The following is a 27,631-nucleotide window of genomic DNA, read 5'->3' as shown; positions in this document are numbered from 1 at the left end:
ATACATTTGAAATTATGATTCAGTTTCCCTCTTCCCTAGTCTAAGTTTTTAAAGCTAGAGACAGAATCACGCTGTATCTTTCATTCTTTGAAAAAACCCAAACGTTTAAGTTACATTTGATTGTTTTCTCTACTGATCAGTAACTTTTGATAGGAAAAAATGAGAGTTCATGAGACCAGGAGAACAAATCCAGACACCCTGACTGCCTTGCTGAGTGACACCAATGGCCAGCTTGGCCCGGTCTGCATGGGCTCCGGGAGAACTAGACTGCAACACTGATTTTAAAGAGAAAGACAAAAATGAGTAGGAAGGAAAAAAGCAAATGAAAGGAAGAAGGAAGGGAGGGACGGAGGCACAGAGGAATGGAGAGAGGGAAAGAGGCAGGAAAGATCTCAAAAGCTGAACTTGGGGAATGTAGAGACAGAATGGAAAATCAGTGACAGATAAGCCCAAAACAGGACACGAGGAAGCACACATCGTACATAGCCCCATCTAAAGGTATCACTCGGGGGGACACCTGGGTGGCTCCGTCAGTTAAGCAGTCGACTTCAGCTCAGGTCATGGTCTCACAGTCTGTGAGTCCGAGCCCCGCGTCGGGCTCTGTGCTGACAGCTCAGAGACTGGAGCCTGCCTTGGATTCCGTGTCTCCCTCTCTCTCTGCCCCTCCCCTGCTCATGCTCTGTCTCTGTCTCAAAAATAAATAAAAACATTAAACAAAAATTTTTTTTAAATAAATAAAGGTATCACTCGGGAGAACCATCCAAATATTACTCTGAATAGTCCACACGGCCCACCACGATCAACTCCACCTTCTCTGGTTAATCTGGGTAAGACCTAAAACTGTAACATCAGGTTATACGTGCAGGAGTCTTTGGGGGAAAAGGATCGTCGGCAACATATATCTCACAGTTTCTCCAAAGATCTAATTTAGGCCAAGAGAGGCAAAAGGGGCGGCCAGGGTCTGTCAGGTCCTGAGTGGGAAGCACAGCCTCACCCCTTAAAAGATACATGCCGTCGGGGGCACCTGAGTGGCACAGTCGGTTAAGTACCGGGCTCTTGGTTTCAGCTCAGGTCATGATCTCCCAGTTCCTGAGCTCAAGCCCCTCATCCGGCTCTGTACTGACAACGCAGAGCCTGCTTGGGATTCTCTCTCTCCACCTGTCTGCCCCTCCCCTGCTCTCTCTCTTTCAAAATAAGTAAACTCAAAAAAATAAAAAAATAAAAAAGAAGAAGATATACCCAGTCAAGTGCTCTCCCAAGAGTCCGCTAAGGATCAACAGAGTGTTCTTACTTTTACTACAGAACTCCATAAAAAGAACCCTTTCAGAGGACAAGTACTCACCCCAACCCTCTCTCTCTTCTAAGCAATTACCTAAAAGAAGCCAAGGCCAAATCTAAATGAGGATTCTACACGAAGTGATCCTTCTTATGGGTCAAAGATAGCATTTGTTTCCATTTAAAAATACAATGCAGGGGCGCCTGGGTGGCTCAGTCGATTGAGTGTCTGACTTCGGCTCAGGTCATGAGCTCAAAACTGGAGTTCGAGCCCCTCCAGTTTAAGCCCCGCCTCTGGTTCTGTGATGACAGCTCAGAGCTTGGAGCCTGCTTCGGATTCTGTGTCTCCTTCTCTCTCTGCCCCTCCCCCACTCATGCTCTGTCTCTTAAAAATAAACAAACATTAAAAAAAAATTTAATACAACGTAGCAAAAAAACCATAATGCAACAGCCTGGGTACCTATGCACAACTCTACACATTTATGAAAACTGCTGATGTGTACATTTACAGTGGGTCAAGTTTACCCCAAAGGCTATTAAAAAATACCCAATCCCTAACAAAGGATGCCAAATCCATTAACTGTATGTCCTATATGAAAGTTAATCCATTCTATATATGATATCCTTAAGAGATACTTCTAAAATGGTTTCTCATTATTTGTAGAAAAATTTGAGGGTCGCCTGGGTGGCTCAGTCAGTTAAGTGTCCGACTTCGGTTCAGGTCGCGATCTCACAGTTTATGAGTTCGAGCCCTGTGCCGGACTCTGTGCTGACAGCTCGGAGCCTGGAACCTGCTTCGGATTGTACGTCTCCCTCTCTCTCTCTCCCCCTCCTCCCCTCACGTTCTGTCTCTCAAAAAATAAACATTGAAAACAATTTTTTTTTTAATTTGAAAGGACACACTGCAACTCTAAGTATCAATAAATGTCATGGAATTCAAGAAATAAAGAAGCTTTCAGTAGCTCTTTCAATGAGCTTCTTGTAGCGGACCATATGAAATAGTTTTGTAGAAAGGCAGAAAAAGTATCATGTGTATAAGAAACTCTTCTCTCTCATCGGGACTACTGTTATCCCCTAGATGAACGTTTATCACTGGCCCCAACCTCATTTCCTAGCATAATTACTGCACAGCCTAATTACCAGCCAAGCTGAACCTCCTTGGGCTGTCTGACCTCTCCACCTGTGCTCACACCCTCCACCATGAGGACACTTTCTTCCATCTCCAGACGACAGCCTTCTTGAGTATGTCAGTCCAATTCACATCCTCCCAAACCCATCCCTCATCATCCCAAGGCCACTCTTCTAGAACTCTTCTTGAACAGCTTCAACCATTCTTATCACAGCCACCAAGAAAACACGGCTCATGTCCACCCTGCTAAAATCTAAGCTCCTTGAAGGTCAGAACCACATCATTCATCTAGATAACCCTTAAACCTTCTAAAGACACCTCACGCATGCTGAGTGCTCAATAATTATGTGTCACATGAATTCACAAATACTTCCTTGTTTGGGAGAGGGAGGGAGTTAGGAGAGCACAGGCTTCAGCTGCTCCCACCATCTCAGAGGATGGGGTCTCCGCCATGATGAGCAGAGGACACATGGTTCACCTCACTGACGTGATCTCCTCCTTCCCCACCCCACCTTTCCTTGTTCTCTCCGATTTCGTGCGACTACAGCAGTGGGGCAGATGCGGGGGAAGCATCTGCTTGAAGCTAATCACTCAGGCTGTGGACAAGGGGCAGAGATAAAAGTCTGTGGACCGAGATCAGAGGACACGGGGCTGCTCTCGGTTTCATTCTTGGATTCTCAGGATCCAAACGACATTTCCAGGAACATGTAAGAGCACAGCGGCCCCCTTAAGGAAAAGAATAATAAATTAGGAAGAAATTACAGCGGCTGCCCTTACACATTTGCCCAACTAACTGCTCGAACCACACCTGAAGGTTTTTGTTTTCACGACACCAACTACACGTGCACTGGGTTACGAGTTCCAAAGACAAAGATCCTAGCAGATGTTTCTACGGTCATTTAAATCTTATATTTTTCTTACTGCTACTATTAACGAACATGTAGTACTCTGTGGGTGTTTCTTACGTGCCAAACGCTAGGTTAAGTATTTTTATATGTAGTGATGCATTTAAATCTTTAATAACCCAATGCAGTACGTGCCATGATCGTCCTCGTTTAATAGGGGAGGAAACCAAGGTGTAGAGAGACTCGTTAAGTGTCCAGAGAACTCACAGGAGAAAGGCGAAGGAGTGAGGGCTACTGCCCAAGAGCTCTCTGGGCCCGAAGCCCGTGCTCTTTCCCAGGATGCCGTGTCTTGGAACATTCCATCCAAGCACCGAAGAGAGATCGCCCCGACCAAGAGAAGTGACTCGAAACAGGGCCTTACCGGTTGTGATCAGATAGGCATCGGGAACCGTAATATCACACACATACGGCGGCTTGGTGGTGACCAATGCTGGACTATGAACCGCTGCTTCAGAAGTGGAGGTGGGCACGGGATGAAGGGATGGTGGGGGGTGCACAGAGCTGCTCTCGTGGGGATTCCGACTGGTGGTTCTGCTGCTCAGGGTGCTGCCATCCACAGTATCCCCAGGGGCAGCACCGGCAGTGGGGGTGCTCGGATCAGTGGAGGCGAGCACTGGCGAGTCTGTGGGTGTGAACGACGGGCCCACGGGGACTGGCTCTGTTGGAAGAGGTGAGGGGCTTGCCTCAGAAATAAACGAGGAGGCTGATGACGGGTACACATCGGTGACTGGGAGCGTAGTGCCGGGAATGACTTTGGAGAAAGAGGAGAAGACCGACGTGTGACCGTCCGAAGCGCTGACACTGTCGCTGGAAGGTAGCGGGGTTGGAAAGAGGGAAGACTCCACGACAACGGGGGTTGTACGAAAAGCAGTCAGAGGTGATGCGGAGTGAGTCCCAATGGTCAAAATGTCGAGGGTGGGCTCAGAACTGGAGGGCGCCAGGGTGGTGACCGCCGATTCATGGGCAATGAGTGACCACTCAAGATAGGAGGTAGTTTCAGTGAGGGCTGAGGTAAAATGAGCTTCGGGACCGGTCAGCGAAACCGTGGACGCCTCAGAGACCTTGAGAGAACCCGAAGGGAAGCTGGAGAGTAGGGGCATTTCAGAGTAACCAGGAAGAAAAGTGAATGTATTTGAAAGAAGGTCTGAACTTGGCCAGAGCTGCGAAAATTCAGAGCTCGTGGGATTAGGAACGGAAAGCGGAGGGGCCTCCAAATCGACAGAGTCGGACAACGGGAGTGTCTCAACCAAGGAAGAAAACGCCTGAGAAATGAAGGCCGACGCATCACTCGATGTCCCTGAAGACGGAGAGGCAAGTGTTTCTGAAGATGGAGACACCCAACTGCTGGGTTCCAGGGGTGGAGTTGAGAAAAAACTGGATGCGGAATCCAGACCGAGGCCGGTGACATGTTGGGAAGAGCTGCCGGGCTCCCAGTCGAGGGAGAGTGAAGGCTCTACTGACGATCCCCCAGTAGAAGCCATAAAAGGACCTTGGTCTCTGCTAGCGGGCGACGGCGTGTTCCGGTTTGCTGTGCCCGAGTCAGGGAGCACGCTGCCGAGGAGCGAGGGAAACACGGCTGTCACGCCGGACGGCGTTCCTGGGCTTTCGGGGACAGAGGAGGAGCCCAGAGTGGCAGTATCGGGTGACACTGGCACAGAGAGGCGGCCGCGGGAAGGATCCGCTTGAGTGGTCCCAACGCTCCCCGTACCCACATCGTCGGCCGAAAGACCGACGCTGGCTCCTGAGATGCCCGCGGATGGAGAAGAAAGCGGAATAACCGGTCGGGAGGGGAAAAGTGTATTAAATTCCTGGGGATCGTCTTCAAATTCAGGGAAGTCCGCTACTCTGCTGCTCGGCGGAGAGAGGCTGCTCACTCCCAGCGTGGTCACCGTCAGGGCACCATCCCCTGATCCGACGTCTTTCTCCACCACGCTCGCTGACGCAACGTGCCGAGGCGACGCCACGGCGCAGGACACGCACCACGTGTACGGCCTGAACGGAGCCGCCGGGCTCGGGCTCGGGACGTGAGTGTCGTCCACGGGCCTCGGGACCCCCGACTCGCCAGGCAACTCTGACGCTTCCCTGGCGCTGCCGGGAAGAAAGGGGTTATAAGAAACATCCGCTGGCCGAGTAGAAAAGGACACAAGCGCGAGAGATGAGAACAAAGCCGACTTTGTACGGCCGCGGCCACAGGCAAGGGCTGTCTGTGCCAGACTTGCAGCGGGGTCTGTTCTTGGGAAGATGGTTTCTTCTAGACTGCGACTCAGAGCCGTAGGCATGTCGGGGTATCTGTCCGTGCCTGTGGCCAGAACATCCTCCGGAGGTGGGGAGACCTCGTCCCAAGAGGGAAAAGCCTGTGGAGGGATGCCACTGCCTGACAGCGGAGGCTGTGCGGCCAGAGAGCCAGAAAGAAGGGTTTCTCCATCCTCTGTTCCTGAAGCCGCGATCTCCGGCAAAGTCCTGCTTGCCGAGTGCCCGTAAGTGTCAGTAGGATAAAGCACCAAATTCCTACTGGGACGCGGCAGTATGCCCTCAGAAGTGGAAAAGGCTGACCAAAAAGCACTGAAATGACTGGCGGACTCGGCATACGTTGTTGGCTGTGGCACTGTGTTTTGCCAGGCTGACGTCATTTGCTCATCCTGGAAAGAAATAATGGGCAAAGAGGGAGTCAGCACTGGCGGGCTGACTGGGAGATGCTGTAGCGGAGAAACCACGCGCGAAGTGGCCCAGGGAGTTTCCGGCAAAAAGTTATCCATTTCATCATCATCTCTGACCACCTCACTGCTCGTCATCGACACATAATTGGCCACAAGGAGGCTGTGATCTGCCATACTTTGGGTCAGTGTTCCTGGGTTTAAAAAGACTGTATCAAAAATAGTGGCAGATGGAGATGATGTGACCTGGAGAGAAGGGCTTTGCTGGGACCCTGGAGCAGTTTCTGTTAAGGCCACATGTGCAGTGCTGTGCACGGTGCTTTTCTTCATCGTGAGCTTCACGGAGGATAAAGAGAGGTTGTGCTGTTCCAGAAAGAGCTCATCTACAGAGAGAATAAAAGCTGGGTTAGTTGCAATCAAAGCCATACTGCTAACGCTTTGTTTCAGATGTAAGAATTTATTCATTGAACAAATATCCACTTGACTATGAATATGTACAATTCACAGTTGGAAGTGAAACAGCTAATTGGGAGCCAGAAATTGCCAGAACAACCGTCAGGGTAATATCCACAAATATTCATCAATGTGAGCACCACCTTCACTTCAGCTTGTGTGGAAGCAGATCCTGCCATTTTTTTCTCTTACTTTCAAACGACACCACAGAATACCGGAAACGGAGGAGGTCTTAGGAGGCTGTGTGGTCCATTCTGTCTCATTTATCACACAAGAAAGAGAGATGAGAGAAAGTAACTACATCAATTACATAATCGCCCAGACAGAGGTGGAGTGAGAACCTCAAGAGAAGCCTGCCTTGAATTCCAAGCCCACATTCCTTCTCTTCCACAAGAGCCGGCTCTCAAGAGAAATGAACACAAGAACCCTGAAAGCATCACTCTCTACACAGGTAAGAGAGTTCAAAAGATCCTAGTTTAGGGCCACCCACACCAAGGCCCCAGACTCCCTCCAGGCTCGGCTCCCATCATTCCCTGTTCCACTCTTACACCTTCCTGACTACGCTCTGGCCCATCCAAACTCCCTCTGGCTTAGGGATTCTGCACATTCTTGTCCCTCTGCCTGGGATGCCCTTCCCCGGCTCTCCACCGGGATTATTCCTACTGGCCCTGCAGATGCAACACAGATACTGCCTCCTTCTTCAATGCTCTAAAGTGGAGTCAGTGCCTCTCCCAAGGCTTCTTACCTGTCATATCCCTTAGCAGGCCTCACTTAAATTAACTGTCTGCTCATTACACTGCAAGCTTCCTGAATACAAGGACAGTTGATATGCCTTCCCAGTGCCTAGCACAGTGACTGACATATAGTCAGAGCTCAATACATGTCTGCTAAATGAATGAATGCATAAATGAATGAATGAATGAATGAATGGTGTCTGAGAACCAAGTTCTGTTATGTGCCCACAACATCCTATCTTCCTCTCAAAACTTTCGTATTCTTTACCCTGGTGACAGCTGTCTTGATCATGGACGTGGCTGAGGTGTCTCCACCTATAATTCAGATACAGAAAGGCAGGATATATACTGGCCCAGGCCCCTAATGAAGGCCCAGAGCACATGGTATGTCCACTGAAGCACAGGCTGAGGACTGAGCAGCTATCATGACCCATAACAAGACCCTCCTCTTGCTTGTCCAAACAGTCTATCAGAACGTGAGTGTGTGAATCGTTTAGAGACAATCTTGAACTTGACCTTTTTACTTTATTTCTTGAAGTAAATTGTTTCTGTTCTATTCCTGGCACTAGGGCAGACTGGAGATCTCGATGTCTTCTCACATCATAACGCTGAATTATGCTTACTAAATGTTCGAAAACATCTTTTTACGTGACTAGATGAGCCTGCAAGGCGATAAGGGACGTGTGCCATACACAGGAACAAAGGAAGAGTTGGAGTAGTCATCAAGCACTGCAGTCACTGGAGAGAGGGACACTGGACCAGAGAGCCTCAGATAGAGGGACACTTAGAACACGGGGGAATAAGGGACGAGTGTTGGGTCTGAACAAGTGAAGAACACAAATGAAGACCATCTCCAAAAAGGTGAGACCTGAGAAGGACCATACTCTCTGGGCAAGAGTGAATTAGGAAGAAAAACAGCCACCTCTCTGAGAACAGTAAGAAAAAATATCTGTCTCAACCTTGACTTTATGTATTTTATAAAATGTCCTCCCAACTTTGGAATCTTTATTACTTGCGTGGTCCTAAAAATTGTATGTTTAGAATCATGACTCTCCAATGCCTATCAGAGGTTAACATATATCATCTCTGGAAGAACACTCACAGAGCAGGCATCAAAGTATTCGTGCAGCTAGAGTTCCAATAAATATGAGTGCTACATTTAAAATTACAAAACATGTATAGAAATAAGGTACTATGAAAAAAGGTCAAGAGAAGCCCACAGAAATAGTGTTGGAGCTGTAAAGACTTAGATACTGGAATGTGGGATACGTTTTTTAAAGTATGTTTAATCCACTTAAAATAATAAAGAGGAGACTGAAAACATGAGTAAGGAGCAAGAGACTGTAAAAATGGCCAGAAAGATTTGAAAAATAATTAAAAGAATACTTAGAAATGAAAAAACAGAGAGACACCGGCTGACTGAGTCAGAGGAGCATGCAACGCCTGATCTCAGGGTCAAGGGTTCAAGCCCCACGCTGGGTATAGAGATTACTTAAACAAATTTAAAAATTTTCATAGTTAAAATTTTGAAACTCAATATGCAATATACAAAATAGCAATTTAGAGGGGCCCCTGGGTGGCCTAGTTGGTTGAGTATCTGACTTTGGCTCAGGTCACAATCTCACAGTTTGTGATTCTGAGCCCCGCATTGTGCTGTCAGCACAGAGCCTGCTTTGGGTTCTCTCTCTCTCTCTCTCTCTCTCTCTCTCCCTCCCTCCCTCTCTTTCACTCTCTCTCTCTTCCACTCCCCACTCACACTCTCTCTCTCCAAAGTAAATAAACATTAATTTTTTTTTTTTTTACATAGCAATTTAGATATAGCTAAAGAGAGATTTAGTGAACTGGAAGATAGATCTGAAAACTATGCAGAAGGGAGTACAGAGAAACAGAAAGGTGAGAAATATAAAAAAGAGAAGTTAAGAAGTATGGAAGATAGAATGACACAGTCCAACATACATTTGATCCAAGTTTTTAAAAGAAATAATAGAGGGAGATGGGTAGAGACAGTATTTGAACAAATGGTGCTAAAAACTGTACAAAATTAGTAAGAGACATGAATCCTTCAATTCAAGAAAACCAAGAAATTCCAAGTCAGGTGAATTTTCTAAAAATTCACACCTACACACATGATGACACCACAGAACACCAAAGACAGAGAGAAACTGTAAATGAACCAGAGAAAAATACTGGCAATTACACCATCAGGTAACCCCTTCAGAGAACTAGGAGCCAAGTGATAATGAGGAAAATCTTGAAAGTGCAAAGAGAAAACATCCGACATCTTAGATTTGAATAACTACTACTTTCTATTTGTTAAATTAGGGACGTTTTCAGATAAACCAAAAGTGGTAATACCAACAGAAGACCTTCAGTAGAGGAACCTCCCTAAACAAGGATATACTTCCAGGAGAAAGGTAATTATCCCAGAAGGAAGATCTGAGAAGAAAGAACAGAGGATAAATAAATGATAAAGATATGGCTAAATCTAAACAAATACTGGTGGTATAAATGGACAACACTACTACTATGTAATTTGTGAGGTTAAAAAACATGTACTACAGAATTAAAATAGTTTATTACAATCACACAGAAGCTGAGAGAGGGCATTCAGAGATATCTGTGACTCATCAGCAGAAATGGAAATCAAGACTAAGACAAAATTCTGTGAACAGATTTTGTGCGTATTCACTAAAATTAGTAAATGATATTTAGTCATATATTTATTTAGATAAAATATTTCTAGCTGGCTCCACCAGCATGTGAATGTCACAAACTTACACCAGATATAAGCTGTTTAAAGGGTCACACTCCTTCCTATGTAATGTGACTTTTAAAAATGTGACTATTGGGGCGCCTGGGTGGCGCAGTCGGTTAAGCGTCCGACTTCAGCCAGGTCACGATCTCGCGGTCCGTGAGTTCAAGCCCCGCGTCAGGCTCTGGGCTGATGGCTCGGAGCCTGGAGCCTGTTTCCGATTCTGTGTCTCCCTCTCTCTCTGCCCCTCCCCCGTTCATGCTCTGTCTCTCTCTGTCCCAAAAATAAATAAACGTTGAAAAAAAAAATGTGACTATTCAGCACTCTCAATAATAGCCAAATTATGGAAAGAGCCTAAATGTCCATCAACTGACAAATGGATAAAGAAATTGTGGTTTATATATACAATGGAGTACTACGTGGCAATGAGAAAGAATGAAATACGGCCCTTTGTAGCAACGTGGATGGAACTGGAGAGTGTTATGCTAACGAAATAAGTCATACAGAGAAAGACAGATACCATATGTTTTCACTCTTAGGTGGATCCTGAGAAACTTAACAGAAGTCCATGGGGGAGGGGAAGAAAAAAAAAAAGAGGTTAGAGAGGGAGAGAGCCAAAGCATAAGAGACTCTTAAAAACTGAGAACAAGCTGAGGGTTGATGGGGGGTGAGAGGGAGAGGAGGGTGGGTGATGGGTATTGAGGAGGGCACCTTTTGGGATGAACACTGGGTGTTGTATGGAAGCCAGTTTGACAATAAATTTCATATTTAAAAAAAATTTTTTAATAAAATAAAATAATAGAATAAAATAAAATAAATAAAATATGAGAGTATCGTTTATTAGGGGCTTCTGGGTGGCTCAGCCAGTTGAGCGTCCGCTCAAGTCATGATCTCACGGTTCATGGATTCAAGCCCCGCGTCGGCCTCTGTGCTTATGGCTCGGAGCTTCAGATTCTGTGTCTCCCTCTCTCTTTGCTCCTTCCTCACTCGCGCTCTCTCTCAAAAAATAAATGTTAAAAAAATTTTTAATAAATAAACAATAAAAAATAATAAATCATACAATAAAAAATACTAGAGATTTCAATACTGTTAGGCATTTGCTGTCTTCCTTACAACCTGGCTCTAGGATTTCTTGTCTATGCACTTTTACTATTTATCTATCCCATTCCAAGCATGGGTAAAAGTAATCCTGATACTTCCCACAACTCTGGTGAAGTAAGTAGAGGCTGTACTTTTCCACAATAAAGGTTAAATGGTTATAAATCTAAGAAGTAATAAAATCAACATTCTATCCAACTACGAAGCACATAGATATTAAGGTTTTTCTAAGGACAGACCATTTTTTTTTTAATTTTTTTTTTCAACGTTTATTTATTTTTGGGACAGAGAGAGACAGAGCATGAACGGGCGAGGGGCAGAGAGGGAGGGAAACACAGAATCAGAAACAGGCTCCAGGCTCTGAGCCATCAGCCCAGAGCCCGACGCGGGGCTCGAACTCACGGACCGCGAGATCGTGACCTGGCTGAAGTCGGACGCTTAACCGACTGCGCCACCCAGGCGCCCCAAGGACAGACCATTTTATGTGCTTTAAAACTCTGCTATAATTTATTTTGAAATATAAGATCTGAATAGACAGCAAGATCCCTTTTAAAATGAATCAGAAACATGTTTGAAAATACACTAGCGGGGATAAAACAGTAACGAAAAGGGGTGCCTGCGTGTCTCGGTGAGTTGAGCATCTGACTCTTGATTTCGGTTCAGGTCATGATCTCACAGTTCACGAGACAGAGCCCTGAGTCAGGCTCTTTGCTTTCAGCACAGAGCCCACTTGAGATTCTCTCCTCTCCCCTTCTCTTTCTGTCCCTCCCCTGCTTGTATGCATGCTCTCTCCCTCTTTCTCAAAATAAATAAAAAACTTTAAAAAAAAAAAAAGTGAAGAAAAACAACATTTTGTGGCTAATTTATGAGCCCAAGTATCCTATGTAAATTAGAATTCCATCAACTCTATTCACAAAGGACACAGAAGAGGGAAAGCTAAGCGGTCAAAAAGATGAAAAATTCACCAGATAGTAAAAAAGAGGAACAAACACTTCTAAGAAATGTGACGTGTGCCAAGCTCTCTTCTTTTTGGCCAAGCCCCAGGAGAGGAGAAGCCAGCTCTGAAAGAGACAGCAGCTGAAATGCCACGGGAATTACTTCTATGGTTAATTCAGGAAGAGGTTAGAAAACCCAAGCGAGGCTCTCCCAGCAGAAAAGGCTTCACAGACTCGAATTTCAAGCCCTGGAGATCAATTTTCAAGCTCTAAAGCGTTAGTTCACCAGAGTGAAAGGCTGTCTCTGTGATGACAGAGAGAAAGGAAGGGGCTGGGGAGACACCAGTGCTCCTCACTCGTCACGCACCCAAATGACGTGGGGGTCTTGTTAAGATGCGGGCACCGTCCCGCGGGGCTGGGGTGGGCGCTGGGCTTCCGTGTGGCTCTCAGGTGGTGCCAGATCTGCAACCACACTGAACAGCCGGTGTCGAGACACCTTCTGCCACGGAGACCACACAACACATACCTACTAGGTGCCTACCTTGTGCCTCACTCAACCTGGGCTGGGATCTCACCGTGCTGTAGGTAACAAGAGTAGGGACTGCCCTAGCGCCAGTGCTGAGTCATGGTGCTTAAAAATTCACAAGGCAGGGGCGCCTGGATGGCTCAGTCAGGTAAGTCTCTCACTTGGGCTCAAGTCATGGTCTCCTAGTTCATGGGTTCGAGCCCCACATCGGGCTCTGTACTGACGGATCGGAGCCTGGAGCCTGCTTCGGATTCTGTGTCTCCCTCTCTCTCTGCCCCTCTCCTGCTCTCTCTCTCAAAAATAAGCATTAAAAAAATTTTTTTTTAATTCACAAGGCAAACCCACAGAATGCACAACAGCAAGAGCGAACCCTAAGGTAAACTCTGGACTGTGACAAATGATTTGTCAATGTAGGTTCATGAATTGTAACAAAGGCGTCATTCGGTGGGGACGCTGATAACGGGGGAGGCTATGCATGTGTGGGGACAGGGGACATATGGGAAATTACACCTTCTGCTCAATTTTCCTGTTCAGTGAACCTAAAACTGCTCTTTGAAAACACAAAATCTTTTGAAAAAACATATTTATGAAGCTCTTAAAAAACTTTTTTAGAAATCCATGAGGGAGATGCCCATCTCTAGGAACTTGAGGGTCTTACTCTTGCAAGATAAGCAAGATAATTTGGTGGGTTTTTTGTTTTTTCTTTTTAATCACATTGTTCTATCTGGAAATCATCTCCCAAATATGATAGTCGATCATGAAGTCATGGACTTTCCAACCTGAATGGATCGTTAAGACCTTAGCCAATCCGATCATGTTGCAAAGGAGACTCAAAGAGTTTAAGCTGACTTGCTTAAAATAGCACCCGGGCCATACGGCAGCCTAGAAAGGCAGGTTCATAAATTCTCAGTGACTGAATACTCCTCAAATGCCACAGCACATTCAGTCAAATCAGTCCATTTAATTACAATTACTAGTGAGGAAATGACACTGGAAAACACGCTAACTTCTATTACACTGGAAAGGAGCCGAAAGCACAGGCTAAATTCTGTGCTGCTGAAACCCATGCAGAGGCCTGCCTTTGGAGCTATGAGGAACCACCGTCCACCTGGGGACAGCTCACAGGTACAGGCAAGGGTGTTACGAAAACCAAACACCCTCTGAGGGCTAGCCTGGGAAACCCAGTGGCAAAAATCTCTGAAGAGCTTTAATCCAAACACTTGTGATCGATTACTTCTGCTTCTGTGTGAAACTGTGGTTTTCAAAACGGGAGGAGTCATCTCAACCCTGTGTAGACATTCAGCCTACTACCAAAGGAGAGCCCCCTGGAGTTTCCAAGAGTTTAACAAGAAAAGCAGATCATCTAACCACTACCCAATTTGGTCAATAGTTAGCAACTTTTATTCTTCTTGTAGTCCCCAGGTTGTCCTAATGATGATTTTAGTGCCATTATTAAAATCATCCTTCCCCCTTCCCACTCTTCTCTGTAGTTTAGAAAACAGGATCTTTTTTCGCTTTCTTTCTCAGAACCCAACTGTACACGAATACCTTCTGCCAGATTACTCTCTCCTCCAACTGGTCCTGTTTTGTTTTTTTTTTTTTTCATCAAATTATCAGGTAGATAAGAAATACTACTTATAAAAACATATTTGCCAGGTATACAGGTAATAGTACAAAGATGACTTGAGATCCCATCACCTAGTTTAAGTAAAAAGATTACCCTTTCCCTCTGGCATCCCCTGGGGACCCCTCCCAACCCCTTCCCTTCTACTAAGAGAGTCACTCTTGAACTCTGCCTTTCTCACAGCCTTGCTTTTCTTTCTAGTCTTTTCACATGTGTGTATCCGTAAATAGAATATATTCTCCAGCTTTGAGCGTTTTCAAACTTTATCAAAATGGTGTTATATTGCATGTATTCTGCTACAACTTATTTTTCACTGCATATTTTTTTAGATTCATCCAAGTGTACTTTTTTCGCATGTAGTTATTATTCTCACTTCAACATGAATTCCATTGTACGGACATACGAAAATTTAACCATGTATTGTTGATGTACAGCTGGACCACTGTCAATTTTGTTATTACAAACTTTTTTTTAAGTTTATTTGAGAGAGAGAGAGAGAGAGAGAGAGAGAGAGAGTGTGTGTGTGTGTGTCTGTGTGTGTGTGTGTGTGTGTGTGTGTGTGTGTGTGTGTATACACGGGGGAGGCTGAGAGAGAGAGAGAGAGAGAGAGAGAGAGAGAATCCCAAGCAGGCTCCATGCTGTCAGCGCAGACCTCAGAGTGGAGCTTGAACTCATAAAACTTGAGATCATGACCTGAGCCAAAAATCAAGAGTCGGATGCTCAACCAACTGAGCCACCCAGGCACCCCTACAAACAGTTCTGATATGAATTTTCTTACCCATCATTTGGTACACAAATGTATGCATAAAGTATAGATGTTCATGTGAGTACGTGTGTGTACATGTATGTGTGTGAATAGGTATGCTTGTACGTGTGCACTTGCCTTTTGAGAATGTACATGCATGTGCACACGCATGTGTATGTGTATGGGTGTTGATGTGTTGTGTACATATGCACGCACGAGAATAGAACTACTGGGTCAGAGGAGATGTTCATCTGAAACTTTACTAAATGATGCCAAATAATCTTTCAAAGCAGTTGAATCAATTTATAATCCCACTCTTGATCCTGCAAATTCTTACTCCTACTTAAGCATTCCTGGCCATTCATGTTTTTACTAATCTGGCTGATGTGAAAGGTTTTAAGGTTTTAATTTGCATTTCCCGGATTACAACAGACATTGGTGTTGCCTCTTCTACTGTCTTTTCAATTCTACTGCCCATTTTGCTATTGGGTTGCCTGTCTTTTTCCTTTTTTTTTTTTTAACGTTTTATTGATTTTCGAAAGACAGAGACAGAGCACAAGCAGGGGAGGGGCAGAGAGAGAGGGAGACACAGAATCCAAAGCCTGGAGCAGGTCTTGAACCCACGAACGATGAGATCATGACCTGAGCCGAAGTCAGATGCTTAACCAACAGAGCCACCCAGGTGCCCCCTTCTCAGGCATTTTTAATACATTCTGAATACATAATACTATGTCAGTTATAACTTCTCCCAGTTTGTGGCTTGTTGACTAATTCTCTTTATGTGGCCTTTTAATGAAAAGAAGTTCTCAATTTTAATATGGTCAAATTTACCAATCTTTTCTGTTACTGTTTGAGACTCACGTGCATTGGTCTTAAGACAGAAGGTTTTAGAAATCGTTCCCTACATCAAAAGCCATAACAATAGTCTTATATTGTCATACAAAGGTTTTAAAGTTTTGCCTTTCTCACTTAAAGCCACGTGTGCCTGGAGGTGTAAAGTGTGTGCATGCAAGTGTGTGTGTGTGTGTGTGTGTGTGTGTGTGTGTGTGTACATGTACATAATGTGAGCATGGACAAGAGTATCCCAGACCGATGTCACTCAAAGCAGTTGCACTTTGCGTTACTGGCCTGCGATGAAATAAGGTGCTTGAGCCAGGATATAACTCAATGCATTGATTCTTCAGAGAGTAGGTCGTGCTACAAAAATATGTCAGCTGAACCAGAAAGCATGCTCTGCAAGTGGTCAATTTATGCTCTGGTCTGAGTTCCTTATCTCATCTTGGATGGAAGAATTTGCAGGCCAGCTCATTGCACAGTACCATCTGGGCAGAGGATGTGGGATCTGTACAAGGTCCAGTGGGGTGGGGCGGGTGGGGACAGAACTGGTAATGCAGCCCACTGAAGAACACAGAGAAGACCAGTATGTCTGAGAGGGAGGGAGGGAGGGAGGGAGGGAGGGAAGGAAGGAAGGAAGGAAGGAAGGAAGGAAGGAAGGAGGAAGGGAGGAAGGAAGGAAGGAAGGAAGGAAGGAAGGAAGGAAGGAAGGAAGGAAAAAGTGCCCAAAGACAAGGTTAAAGGGAGTTAGGGGATCAGAACATTCAAGGCTTGGAAGCCATGATGTTGCAGATAACAATTTAGTAAACACAATGGGAGGATTGCGTTCCAATGGGAGCACTGAAGGCATTTAGATGCATGACATGATCAGAATGGTGGTTAAAAATCCCTCCTGCTGTAGTATGAAGAACAGGTTAAAAGGAGGCAAGAGGAGATGTGGAAAGACTGGTTATATGGTCACAGCAGTTGAAGCTTGAGAAGACAGTGGCTCACATCAGAGTCGTCTTTTCAGAACTCTGCTACTCAGTGGGGCCAGGAGACCATCAGCATCAGCTGGGGTGTTTCAGAAATACAACCTCTCTGGCCCATCAAGACACTACTAGGTCACAAACTGCTTTCAACAAGATTCCAAGTGATTCGTGTGCCCGTGAAAGTGTGAGAGCACTAGCCTGAGATTTTCTTTTCTTTTTTTTTTTTTTTTAGAGAAATCCACAAGGAGATATCAAGTTTGCAAACAGATATGTGAGCCCGGAGATAAACCTGCAAAAGTAAGAAGGAGAAATCTGAGAAGCAGGGAGAACCAGGAATATGAGATGACAAGCAAACAGAAAAAGAGTTTAGGAGTCAGGAAGGGGTCTGGATGACCCAGAGAGGTCAAGAAAAGGAAAGCTGGGAAGCACCTCCTAGATGTGACAATAGGTCTCTTTAGCCTTGTGGTGGCAGAAGTCAGGTTGCCGTGGGTTGAAAAGTGACTGACAGGTGATGTAATGGGGAATATGTGCAGCAACTTTTGGGGGAGGTTTACTGTACAGGGCAGGAGAGGAACAAGATGACAACCAGAAGGGTCCAGGGAAAGGTGTCTGGTTCTCAGATAATAGGTAAGAATCACCGAGGAGCTCAATAAAGATGCAGGCTTCTAAAAATGCAAAATGTCATCCAATCAAGAGAAAACATCAGACAAACCCAAAGGCATTCTATTAAAGACCTGACTCTTCAAAGACCTCAAAGTCATAAAAAACAAGGAAAGACTGAGGAACGGTCATAGACTAGAGAAGACTAAGGAGATGTGACAACCAAATGCAATTTGGGATTCTGGACTGGATTCCAAAACAGAAGGGAGAAAACTGGTGAACTCCTGTAAAGTCTGTAGTCGAGTTAACAGAATTGTACCAGGGTTAATTTCTTCACTTTGATAACTCTACTAAGATGATCTAAGACTCTAACATTAGGGAAAGCTAATTAAAGGTCTATGGGAACTCTGTGTATTAATTTTTTAACTTTGTTATATGTCTAGGATTGTTTGAAAATAAAAGCTAAATTCAGGTTGTCATTCAGTAGATGGGGCAGGGGGCTTAGGAATTGGGGTGTGCTTGTGTTTGCTGCTGTTCTTATTTCAGAATCAACGTTTTGAACCAACGCAATACCAATGGAACAATCCAGAAGAGAGGAAGAGATGGAAGATGCAGTGGATAAGTGAGGAACCCAGGTGGGAGAGGAGGAAGAAGAAATGGCAACCAGAGGGGAACTGGCCTTTGATCCTCAATTGGAGGACAGACTGAGAAGGGGAGTGCAGAGACAGGGCCTCTGTGCACACATGCTGGTGAGAACAGGAGGGAATTTTGGTCAGAGGAAGGACGGGGCAGAGCACACTGGAGAATGTGTGAAGTCGACACGGAGCGGGGAGCAGGGCTGCCTACAGACATAAACAACATGGCCAGGCTCTACCAAGGAGCCACAGTCTAAAACAGAAAGGAGGTTCTCCGTGTCCCATGCTGTTCCCAAATCAGACTTTCAGCCTACATTTCGATGTGGGGCCTTACCCAAAGAACAATGGCTGATGAGCTCTCTGCAAAGAAAAGTATCAACCTCAGAGTGAATGGCAGTACCCAACGGCATAGCCCCAGTGTTTGAAGATCTCAGACTATGTAAAATTTCTTTTAGAAATCTTCCTGTGACATCTTTTGTTGTTCAACTTTTATTAAGTCACAGGCAACATTAAAATGCCTATATTCCCATAGTTCACATCTGTTGTGGACTAAATTACATCACCCACCCCACCATAAAAATCCGTATGTTGAAGGTCTAACCCCACAGTGAGGCTGTATTTGGAGACAGGGCCTTTCCAGAGGGAGACATGGTTAAATGAGGTCATACAAGTCGGGCCCTGATCCAACAGGGCCTCCTCGTAAGAAGAGGGGGAGACACCAGAGCTCACTCTCCTGGAGCACTGGCACAGAGAAACAGCCACGTAAGAACACAGCAGGAAGGCACCATCTGGAAGCAGATAGAGGCCTCACCAGGGACCACCCCCACTGGCACCTCGATCTTGGACTTGCAGCCTCCAGAACCATAAGAAAATAAAGGTCTGTTGTTTAAGCCCTGAAGTCTGTGACACTTCGTTTTAACGGCCCAAGTGACTAAGACAACACCTTTCATTCCCAACTCTACCAAGAGGCACTAGGATGGAGTAGGGATTACCGGAGACAGGAGCCTACAGGCTTTGGGCCCTACCCTTGTCTACCACAGTTAATTGCCAACTTTTTTTTTTTTTTTTTTTTTGGTATTTATTTTTGAGAGCGCACAAGTGGGGGAGTGGCAGAGAGAAGGGGACAGAGGATCTAAAGTGGGCTTTGTGCTGACAGCAGCGAGCCCAACACAGGGCTCGAACTCATGAACCGTGAGATCATGACCTGAGCCAAAGTCGGACGCTCGGCCAACTGAACCACCCAGGTGCTCCAATTAACTGCCGACTTTGAGTAACTCAGTGCACATTCCTGGGTCTCAGTTCCGTCTTCAGCTAATAAGATATAGAGTTCCTGAAAATCACTACCTGAAAAACGAGCATTCAAGTGTTGACTCTCTATGTGCAGGCCTGAAATATGACCCTGTGCTCACGCTATAGGTTTTCTCCGTCGGGGTTTTCTGTTGTTTGCAACGGAAACAATTCTGGCCACATAAGCAGGAGGGGAAATCAATGGAAGAATACCAGAGGGCCCACAGAATGGACAAGGGGCTCAATTTCAGAAGAGACACAAAAGCCAAGTGCGACCGGGCAGCAGAGAAGCCTGCCACAGACAGCGTCCGCTGACGACACACGCTGGAACTCTGCGGGCACAGCTGCCAATGGACGGCCACTGCCCTCGCCCGCCCCCCAGCTCTTCTACTCCGTGGCAAAACTTCTGCAAAATTCAAAGTCTAGCTGGGAGGGTCCCACCGTCCATGCCTAAATCACATGCCACATTGCCCATCAACCCTGCAGTCCTCTGACCCTCTCACAATGAAAGACTTCCTGAAAAGGGAAAAGGCAGCTTCCCAAAATGATAAATGGCCACTACATCAGTGGCGGGGGGTGGGGGGGGGTTGGTTTTAGCCAATAAAAAGCACAGCCCTTCAACACTGGTATAATATGATCCCCGTCAGAGAAGGAGACAACAGGGCCAAAAGCTCCAGAACATTCCACAGAAAATAGAAGCGGGTCCCATTCTATCTCAAACTTGCTCACTTCCCTGGAGAAATCCCTTATAATTAGTCATATCTTCCATTTCCTCCTCTAGGAGATGGGGACACAGATAACAATTAAGATTTCACTAAAACACGAAGAGAGCTAGTGAGTAACTTCAGAAAACAACAACTGACTCAAGACTAAATAAAGGTACCACAAAGCTTTTTAAAAAATTCATACTATTGGGGAGGCTGGGTAACTCAGTCGGTTAAGCAGCCCACTTCAGCTCAGGTCATGATCTCATGGTCTGAGGGTTCAAGCCCCACATCGGGCTCTGTGCTCACAGCTCAGAGCCCGGGGCCTGCTTCGGATTCTGTGCCTCCCTCTCTCTCTGCCCCTCCCCCACTCTGTGTCTCAAAAATAAACATTAAAAAAAAGTTTCATACTATTACAGCTAAAACATCAGTAGTTTTAGTGCCCCATCCCTTATCCGTAGTTTGCCTCCACAACTTCCATCAGCTACAGTCCAGAAGCACATGATTCTCCTTCTGATATATGGTCAGAAGGTCAACAGCGGCCTAACGTGACATCATTCACTTCACTTCACCTTGTCATGTAGGCATTTTGTCATCACATACCAACACAAGCAGAGTGAATACAGTATAGTAAGATATTTTGAGAGACAGAGCAGATTCACCTTCTATTATAGCATATTGTTAAAATTGTTCTATTTTGTCATTAGTCCTTGTTGTCAATCTCTTACTGGGCTCGTTTATAAATTAAGCTTTACCAAAGGTATGTCTGATAAGAACAAACACAGCATATATAGGGCTTGGTACTATCCACCACTGCAGGCATCCGCAGAAATGGGTCTTGGAACGCATACCTCGTGAATAAGGGGGGGCCACTCTATAGGCTTCAGGTTGGGATTTAGGGACTCCCTAATTCTTGGCATGATTTTCTCATCTGAGCAGACAAGGCTATTGAAATGTCAGCTGGATTCAAAGCATGGGACAGAGTATTTATTGGAAGATGTCGTGTTGCTTTGTCTTATTCTTTCCGAAATGAAACGCAGTCCTCTTTTACCAACCTGCAAAAGCAAGACTGTCAGCACTTGAAGTAACAAAAACAAACCGAACCAAACTCTCTCAGCTCACTGAGAACAAAGGCGAAAAATTCTCAGTCAGCCATCTGTTTCTAAAATAATTTAATTCAAAACACAGTCCCATAACAACAGGGAAAAGGACACCGTCAGCCTCAAGATAATCTCCCGTCTCTGGTTACACTCAGGCCTGGAGTGGCACACGACATCCATGACTCAGCATGAGGAGGCACTTTCCCTCCCAAACACAGGGGCCAGCAGACGTTAGTTTCCACACAAATGCACAAGCCCATAACTAAGTGACCAGGAGACATCCCCGCCTCACTGGGTGGGTCCAATTCCAACGAACAGTAAAGAGCTTATGCTCTTATGCTACAGGCTCAATTCCTTAATTCAGCTCTAAATTAAGCTTTTATATCATAAGGGGAGCAAGAGGTTTAAAAGACAGAGGGGAGCCATTCCGGCTGGAAGCAGCCACATAGACAAAGGCTCCATGTCTGGACAATGCGGGATGTGTTTGCGTAACAAATGGTAGTGGCTCCAACTGGTTGGAGAGAATGCTAGAAAAGTTGGCTGAGGAATGTGAGAAAGTCCGTGTGGACAATGGGGATCCACTGGGTATTTTGAGCAAAGTGGCCTTTTTCTCAGTTACACTGCAGAAAAATCACACTGCAGAGTGGAAAGAAGCAGGAACCAGCGATCCATCAGGTACACAGCTCAGGTACACAGCCAACGGGGTGAGAGTAAGCAGAGCATGATCACACAGGAATGGAAAGAAGTTACAACTCAGAGAGACCGCACAAAGGTAAAACATGATAAAACTTGGCAGCTGGTGGGATGCATGAGGGAAGAGAGAAGAAGAAGTCCGAGGTGATTTCTGAGTCACAGATTCAACTGCCCGCTACAGACAACTCCATCTGAGTACCAAACTGGCCCCTAAGAAAACCCTGATCCCCTGTCGGGGCCAGTTAACACCCACCCTCAGTCCTGGTCTTCAGGTTAACTCTCAGATCTCTTCATCCTCATCACCACCACGTAAGATAAGAGTCTGTGTCCTCAACCTTCCTGGCTTAGCACCCTAGCAAGAAAGAAAGGTCTAAGGAGGCCACTAAGGAATAAGCAAAGTGCTGGTGACCCAGAATGATGGACGAAGGTCAGGAAAGTTGACTCCGAGGAGGCTGTGTCTGAGCCAACACCTAGAAGCCAAGGAGCCAGGAGAAAAAGCATAGGAGATTAAATCACTCCAGGCAGAGCGGATGGTGCGTGCAAAAGCCTGAAGCAGGAAAGACTGAAAGACAGATGTGAAAATAGCTGGTGTGCACAGCACAGAGGAGAGCCCGGTGTGCACAGCTGAGCACAGGAGAGCTGGTGCGCACAGCACAAGGGGAGCCCGGCTCCGGGCGAGGCTGGCGCAGAAGGCACAAAGCCAACCTCAGGTGGGCAGAGATGTGATTCTAGTGCTCCAAAGAGCAATTTGGGCTGAGGATAAAGATTTGGTGATTATTGGCGGAACGATGATCATGGGGGTCAAATGACCCCCATCAAGGAAGAGAGAGAGAAACAAAGTTCAACTCCCATACTCTGGTTCATTTAAGGGGCAGCAATCAGAAGGGGCCACCGTTAGCAATCACACCAAATGGAGTGCTATTTACATACACTTTTCTACAATGCAATTCAGTCAAGCACACAAATTATTCTCATCCTTACTTAATTTATTTCTAGTCACTGACAATCTTTCCCAAACCCCCTCTTCTGCCTGCTTATTGGTATGAAGAGCTTACTGATTAGCAATTATCCATAGCATTAACTCTCTAAGTATCTATAATTACGACTTCTCTTAGTCTATTTGAGGGCTCCGTGGGACTCCAGGATGAGGAATAACATGAAGTTAATGTAAATACTAATTTGCCGAGAAACTAACCAGACCAAATATGTAGATAAGCCAAAAGGCAATTTTCCAAAATTGAGGCTTTACCGGTATGCAGCGTTCTATATTTGTTTTTGCTATTTGAAGTGTCTAAATGCCAGCAGCAAACCAATTTCAGCATTTTGAACTCTTTATGATGAAATTTTCAGAAATACCCCCAAAAAAACTGAAAGACTAGAACCCATTACCAGGCTTCGACGCTAACTTTTGGCCATGCTCACTCTTTTTTTAGTGACAGTAAAGCAAATCCCAGATACAACTCATTTCACCAATAAATACTTTGGTATCTCTGATAAGGACTTTAAAAAACCATAACCATAATCATTATCACAGCCAACAAAATTAAAAATAATTCCTAATATCATCTAATTACCCATTCCACACTTAGTTTTCCTTGATGGCCTCAAAATACTTTTGTACAACTGCCTTTTTCAAATCAAGATCCAAACCAGGTACACACCCTGCTTTGGGTGATATGTCTCCTAAGTCTCTTTTACTCTATACTAGTTTCCTCCTCCTTTTTTATTTTTTTTTTAAGCTCTCACGATTTACTTATTAAAGAAAAAGGTCATTTGTCCCTGTAGCCAGCCCATAGTCCAAATTTGGCTGACTAGAGTCTCATGGTGTCATTTAGCATGTTCTTCTAACCCTCAAATTTTCTATAAACTGGTCATTACATCGAGAGGCTTCATTACATTCAGGATCAATATTTTTAGCAAGAATACTTTCTAGGTGGTCTTTCATATTTCCCATTGCATCACATCAGGACGTGCCTGATATCTGGCTGTCCCACAGTGGGTGACACTAAAATTTATCAGGGCTTTTAGGTGGTGACAGTCTGTTCTATCCATGGTAAGACTCTTCATCAACTTTTCACCTAATGATTAAACAGTCAAGATGATTATTGCTTACATCTATTAGGGAGGTTGGAAGGTTTTCAAGCCTCTGTTAATTAAAAGATATTCCTAACACTTCCGAGATATATTCGCAGAAAGAATAATAATTATTTGGTGTCTGAAACAGTAACATAATTACATAACAACATATTTGTGTGCGTTTGAGAACATTTCTTAAGTCACCTAAGAATTCAATGCGAAGATGTTGAATTCTGTACTGTTCTTTAGAAAGATTACAGATAAATTACTAACTCTGCACATAAAAGAATAAAGCCTTATGTCTGTATGTCACTCTCTGAAGTTCAAAGTTCCTAAAAGGTAGTGAATAAAAAATAAAGGAAATCTTGGAAATGAAGAGAACTATGGAGGAGGAAATAAAATGTCAGAATATCTCCAAAGTGGTACTTTTATTTTAGTCCCTTCCGAAAGGAGACATGAACAAAGTACTAAAATAACCTTAAAACATGATGGTCAAACAGCTTCAATTTCACTTTTTTCCATACCCCTTAGCAGGAGCTTCTAGAAAACAGCAAAAAAGAATTTAATCTTTTTCTTCCCTGTCCTATACGTCAAGAAGTTAATAAACAGTTTAATACCTCTGTGGACAAAAGCAAGAATCCTCCCCGCCTCCAACACTGGAGATTAGTTAATACCTTCTGCGGAATCATTTAATGACCCTGAGAAAGTCTCTATTAATAGCCAAGCCTCCCAGGCCAGCCTGCATGTCCCCCTGGGGCAGGGAGCCTGCAGCTCACTGAACATGCCTGCCTGGCCCAAGTGGTAGGGGAGGGAAGTGGGGGTGCCCTGCCATCAGGTGTGACCTCCAGGGATGGTGATGAGGGAGGCTGAACTCCCTGAATACGGAAATGTTTCAAATGTTGCAATGGTTGCCACTGAGCTGTATACTTAAAAGTTATTAAAATGGTAAACTTTATGTTGTGTGTATTCTATTGCAATAAGAAAAGTTGCAACGGTCAGCTGAGCCTACAGGGTTATGTCCGCGACAACCACCCCTCCGCGCCGGGTGATCTCTCTGCCGTCAAAACCCCTTGCTCTAGGGGCACCTGGGTGGCTCAGTCGGTTAAGCGGCCGACTCGGGCTCAGGTCATGATCTCGCAGTCCATGAGTTCGAGCCCCGCGTCGGGCTCTGTGCTGACAGCCTGGAGCCTGTTTCAGATTCTGTGTCTCCCTCTCTCTGACCCTCCCCTGTTCATGCTCTGTCTCTCCCTGTCTCAAAAATAAATAAAACGTTTAAAAAAAAATTTTTTTTAAACCCCTTGCTCTCTCCACAGCACCACACCGCCTCTGTGGGGAGGCAGATCTTAAACTGCACCTAAGGGTTTTCAAGGAACATTTCTAGATTATCATTTTTATTCTTGAATAGCTATGCACAAAAATCTTTCTAATTACACAGCAAACAAAAATTCTACATATTAAAAATGGCTTCCCAGTTTGAAAACTATGCTCATTGCATCCCAACACAGGCTTATCAAACTTGGGCTCAGTCGGTTGAGCATCCAACTTGGTTTCAGCTCAGGTCGTGATCCCAGGATCGTGGAATTGAGCCCCGCATCAGGCTCTGAGTTGACAATGCAGAGCCTGCTTGGGATTCTCTCTCTCCCTCTCTGTCCTTTCCTGCTCACATGCACACTCTCTAATAAATAAACATAATACATAAATACATACCTAAGGAAATAAACGATACAGTAAGAATAACATGTCAGACACTATATCCAGAGGGGTATGAGACCTCAGGCAGGAATAAAAGGACCAAAGGACCTGCGACCCCCAGCAACCTGGGGTCTCACACAGCAGATGGGCAACTAAAATGTGTTCCTCCAGGTTGTCTATCTTCAATCGCTAAGGAATGCTTTTAGACCCACAAGAAAAGCAAGGACATAACCAGAGAGCTCCTCATTCTTCGTGAAAATGGTGATCACAATGGCTCCAGAGTGCTCCCTCTGTTCCTGGATACCTTGCCTGTAAACCTCAATTCTCACAAAGCCCTACTGGAAGGTACAGGAAGGGAGGCGCCCAGAGCTCCAGTTGGTCCTAAGCCTGGCAAGAGAGTCAGGACGAGGACCCTGGTCTGTCTGCAGCTTCGATCACAACATACAAAATGACTACCCTGCATTAAGGAAACAACACCCATCTGAATAAATTTTAACTTAAAAGCGATGTAATTGCCAAGAAGCACATGAAAAGATGTTCAGTGTCATCAGTCATTAGAGAAACCACAACGAGATACCAATTCACACCCATTAGGAGAGCCATACTTTTCTAAAGAGACCAAAAACAAGTGTTGAAAAGCATGTGGAGTAATTGGAATCTTCATACACTGCTGCGGCATCCGCCGTGGAAACAGTTTTGCAGTTCTTCAACAAGTTAAACACGGAATTACTCTATGACCCAGTAATTCCACACCTAGGGGTAAACCCAGGAGAACTGGGGCGCCTGGGTGGCTCAGCCGGTTAAGTGTCCGATCTTGATCTCATGGTCTTCGAGTTTGAGCCCTGAGTCGGGTTCTGTGCTGACAGCTCAGAGCCTGGAGCCTGCTTCGGATTCTGTATCTCCCTCTTCCTCCCTCTCTCTGTCTCTGTCTCTGTCTCTCTCTCTCCCCACTGCTCATGCTCTGTGTCTGTCTCAAATAAATATAAAAAAAAAAGGTAGGGGCACCTGGGTGGCTCAGTTGGTTAAGTGTCCAACTTCTACTCAGGTCATGATCTCACGGTCTTTGAGTTCGAGCCCCGCGTTGGGCTCTGTACTGACAGCTCAGAGCCTGGAGCCTGCTTTGGATTCTGGGTCTCCCTCTCTCTCCACCCTCCCCACTCATCCTCTCTCTCTCTCTCTCTCTCTCTCTCTCTCTCAAAAATAAATATTAAAAAAAAGTTAAAAAAAAAAGTAAACCCAAGAGAAATGAAGACAGGTGTTTAAAAAACAAAAACTTGGGGGTGCCTGGGTGGCTCAGTCGGTTAAGCGTCCGACTTCAGCTCAGGTTATGATCTCACAGTTTGTGGGTTCGAGCCCCACATCCGGTTCTGTGCTGACAGCTCAGAGCCTGGAGCTTGCTTCGGATTCTGTGTCTTCCTCTCTCTGCGCCCCTTACCTGCTCACACTCTCTCCCTCTCAAAGATGAGTAAACATTAAAAAAAATTTTTTTAAACAACAAAAAAGCCCCCCAAAATTGTACAGGAATGCTCACAGCAGCACCATTAACAACAGCCAATCGGTGGAAACGACTCAAATACCCATCAACTAATGAACAGACAAAATATGGTACATCCATACAATGCAGTATTATTCAGCCATAAAAAACAAATAGAAGTAGTCATACATTCAACACAGATGAACCATGAAAACATTATGCTAAGTGAAAGCAGCCCCCCCCACACACACACACATATTGTATGATTCCACTTGCATGAGATATCTAGAATCAGCAAACCCACAGAAACAGCAGATTAGTGGCTACCAGGGGTGGGGGAGGGGAGCAATGGAAATAGAAGTGAGGGTTGCCTAACACAGTGAATATCTTTAATGCCACTGAATTGCACGCTTTAATTAAAATGGTAATTTTAGGTTACATGTATTTTACTATAATCTTTTAAAGCAATCAATTCAAGGGCTCAAATACAAACACTCCAAATTAAACATCCTTATGCCAATTTAACTTTGGTAAGCCTGCTATACTAAAGCTGACTTTCCTATCAGCTCAGTGTTTCTCAGAATGATCCTGCTCTCAGAATCACCTGAAGATCTTCTTAAAATGTGGATTTCAGGGCACCTGGGTGGCTCAGTCGGTTGAGCGTACCGACTTCGGCTCATGGCACCATCTTGCAGTTTGTGAGTTCAAGCCCCACAGCAAGCTCCCTGCTGTCAG

The 27,631-nt window shown here is 45.1% G+C and overlaps 1 protein-coding gene across 2 annotated transcripts in view; it reads right to left on the bottom strand.

The window, feature by feature from the left end:
* KIAA1549 (KIAA1549 ortholog) overlaps positions 1-6,518 on the bottom strand; it is a 93,628-nt gene extending 87,110 nt beyond the window's left edge. For both annotated transcript variants that reach the window (XR_005789151.1, XM_040471834.1), the window contains exon 1: positions 3,671-6,518. Coding sequence is in view for 1 of the 2 variants with exons in the window: in XM_040471834.1 (XP_040327768.1) it covers positions 3,671-6,428 (2,758 nt within the window). In the remaining variant the exon portion in view is untranslated. The remainder of the gene's footprint in view (positions 1-3,670) is intronic.
* Between the last annotated feature and the right edge of the window lie 21,113 nt (positions 6,519-27,631).

Source organism: Herpailurus yagouaroundi, unplaced genomic scaffold, assembly GCF_014898765.1.
Source record: "Herpailurus yagouaroundi ecotype Mexico unplaced genomic scaffold, PumYag 100, whole genome shotgun sequence".
NCBI classification, from domain to species: Eukaryota; Metazoa; Chordata; class Mammalia; order Carnivora; family Felidae; genus Herpailurus; species Herpailurus yagouaroundi.
The sequence above is the reverse complement of the archived record's forward strand: the minus strand, read 5'-3'. Positions and strand labels throughout refer to the sequence as shown.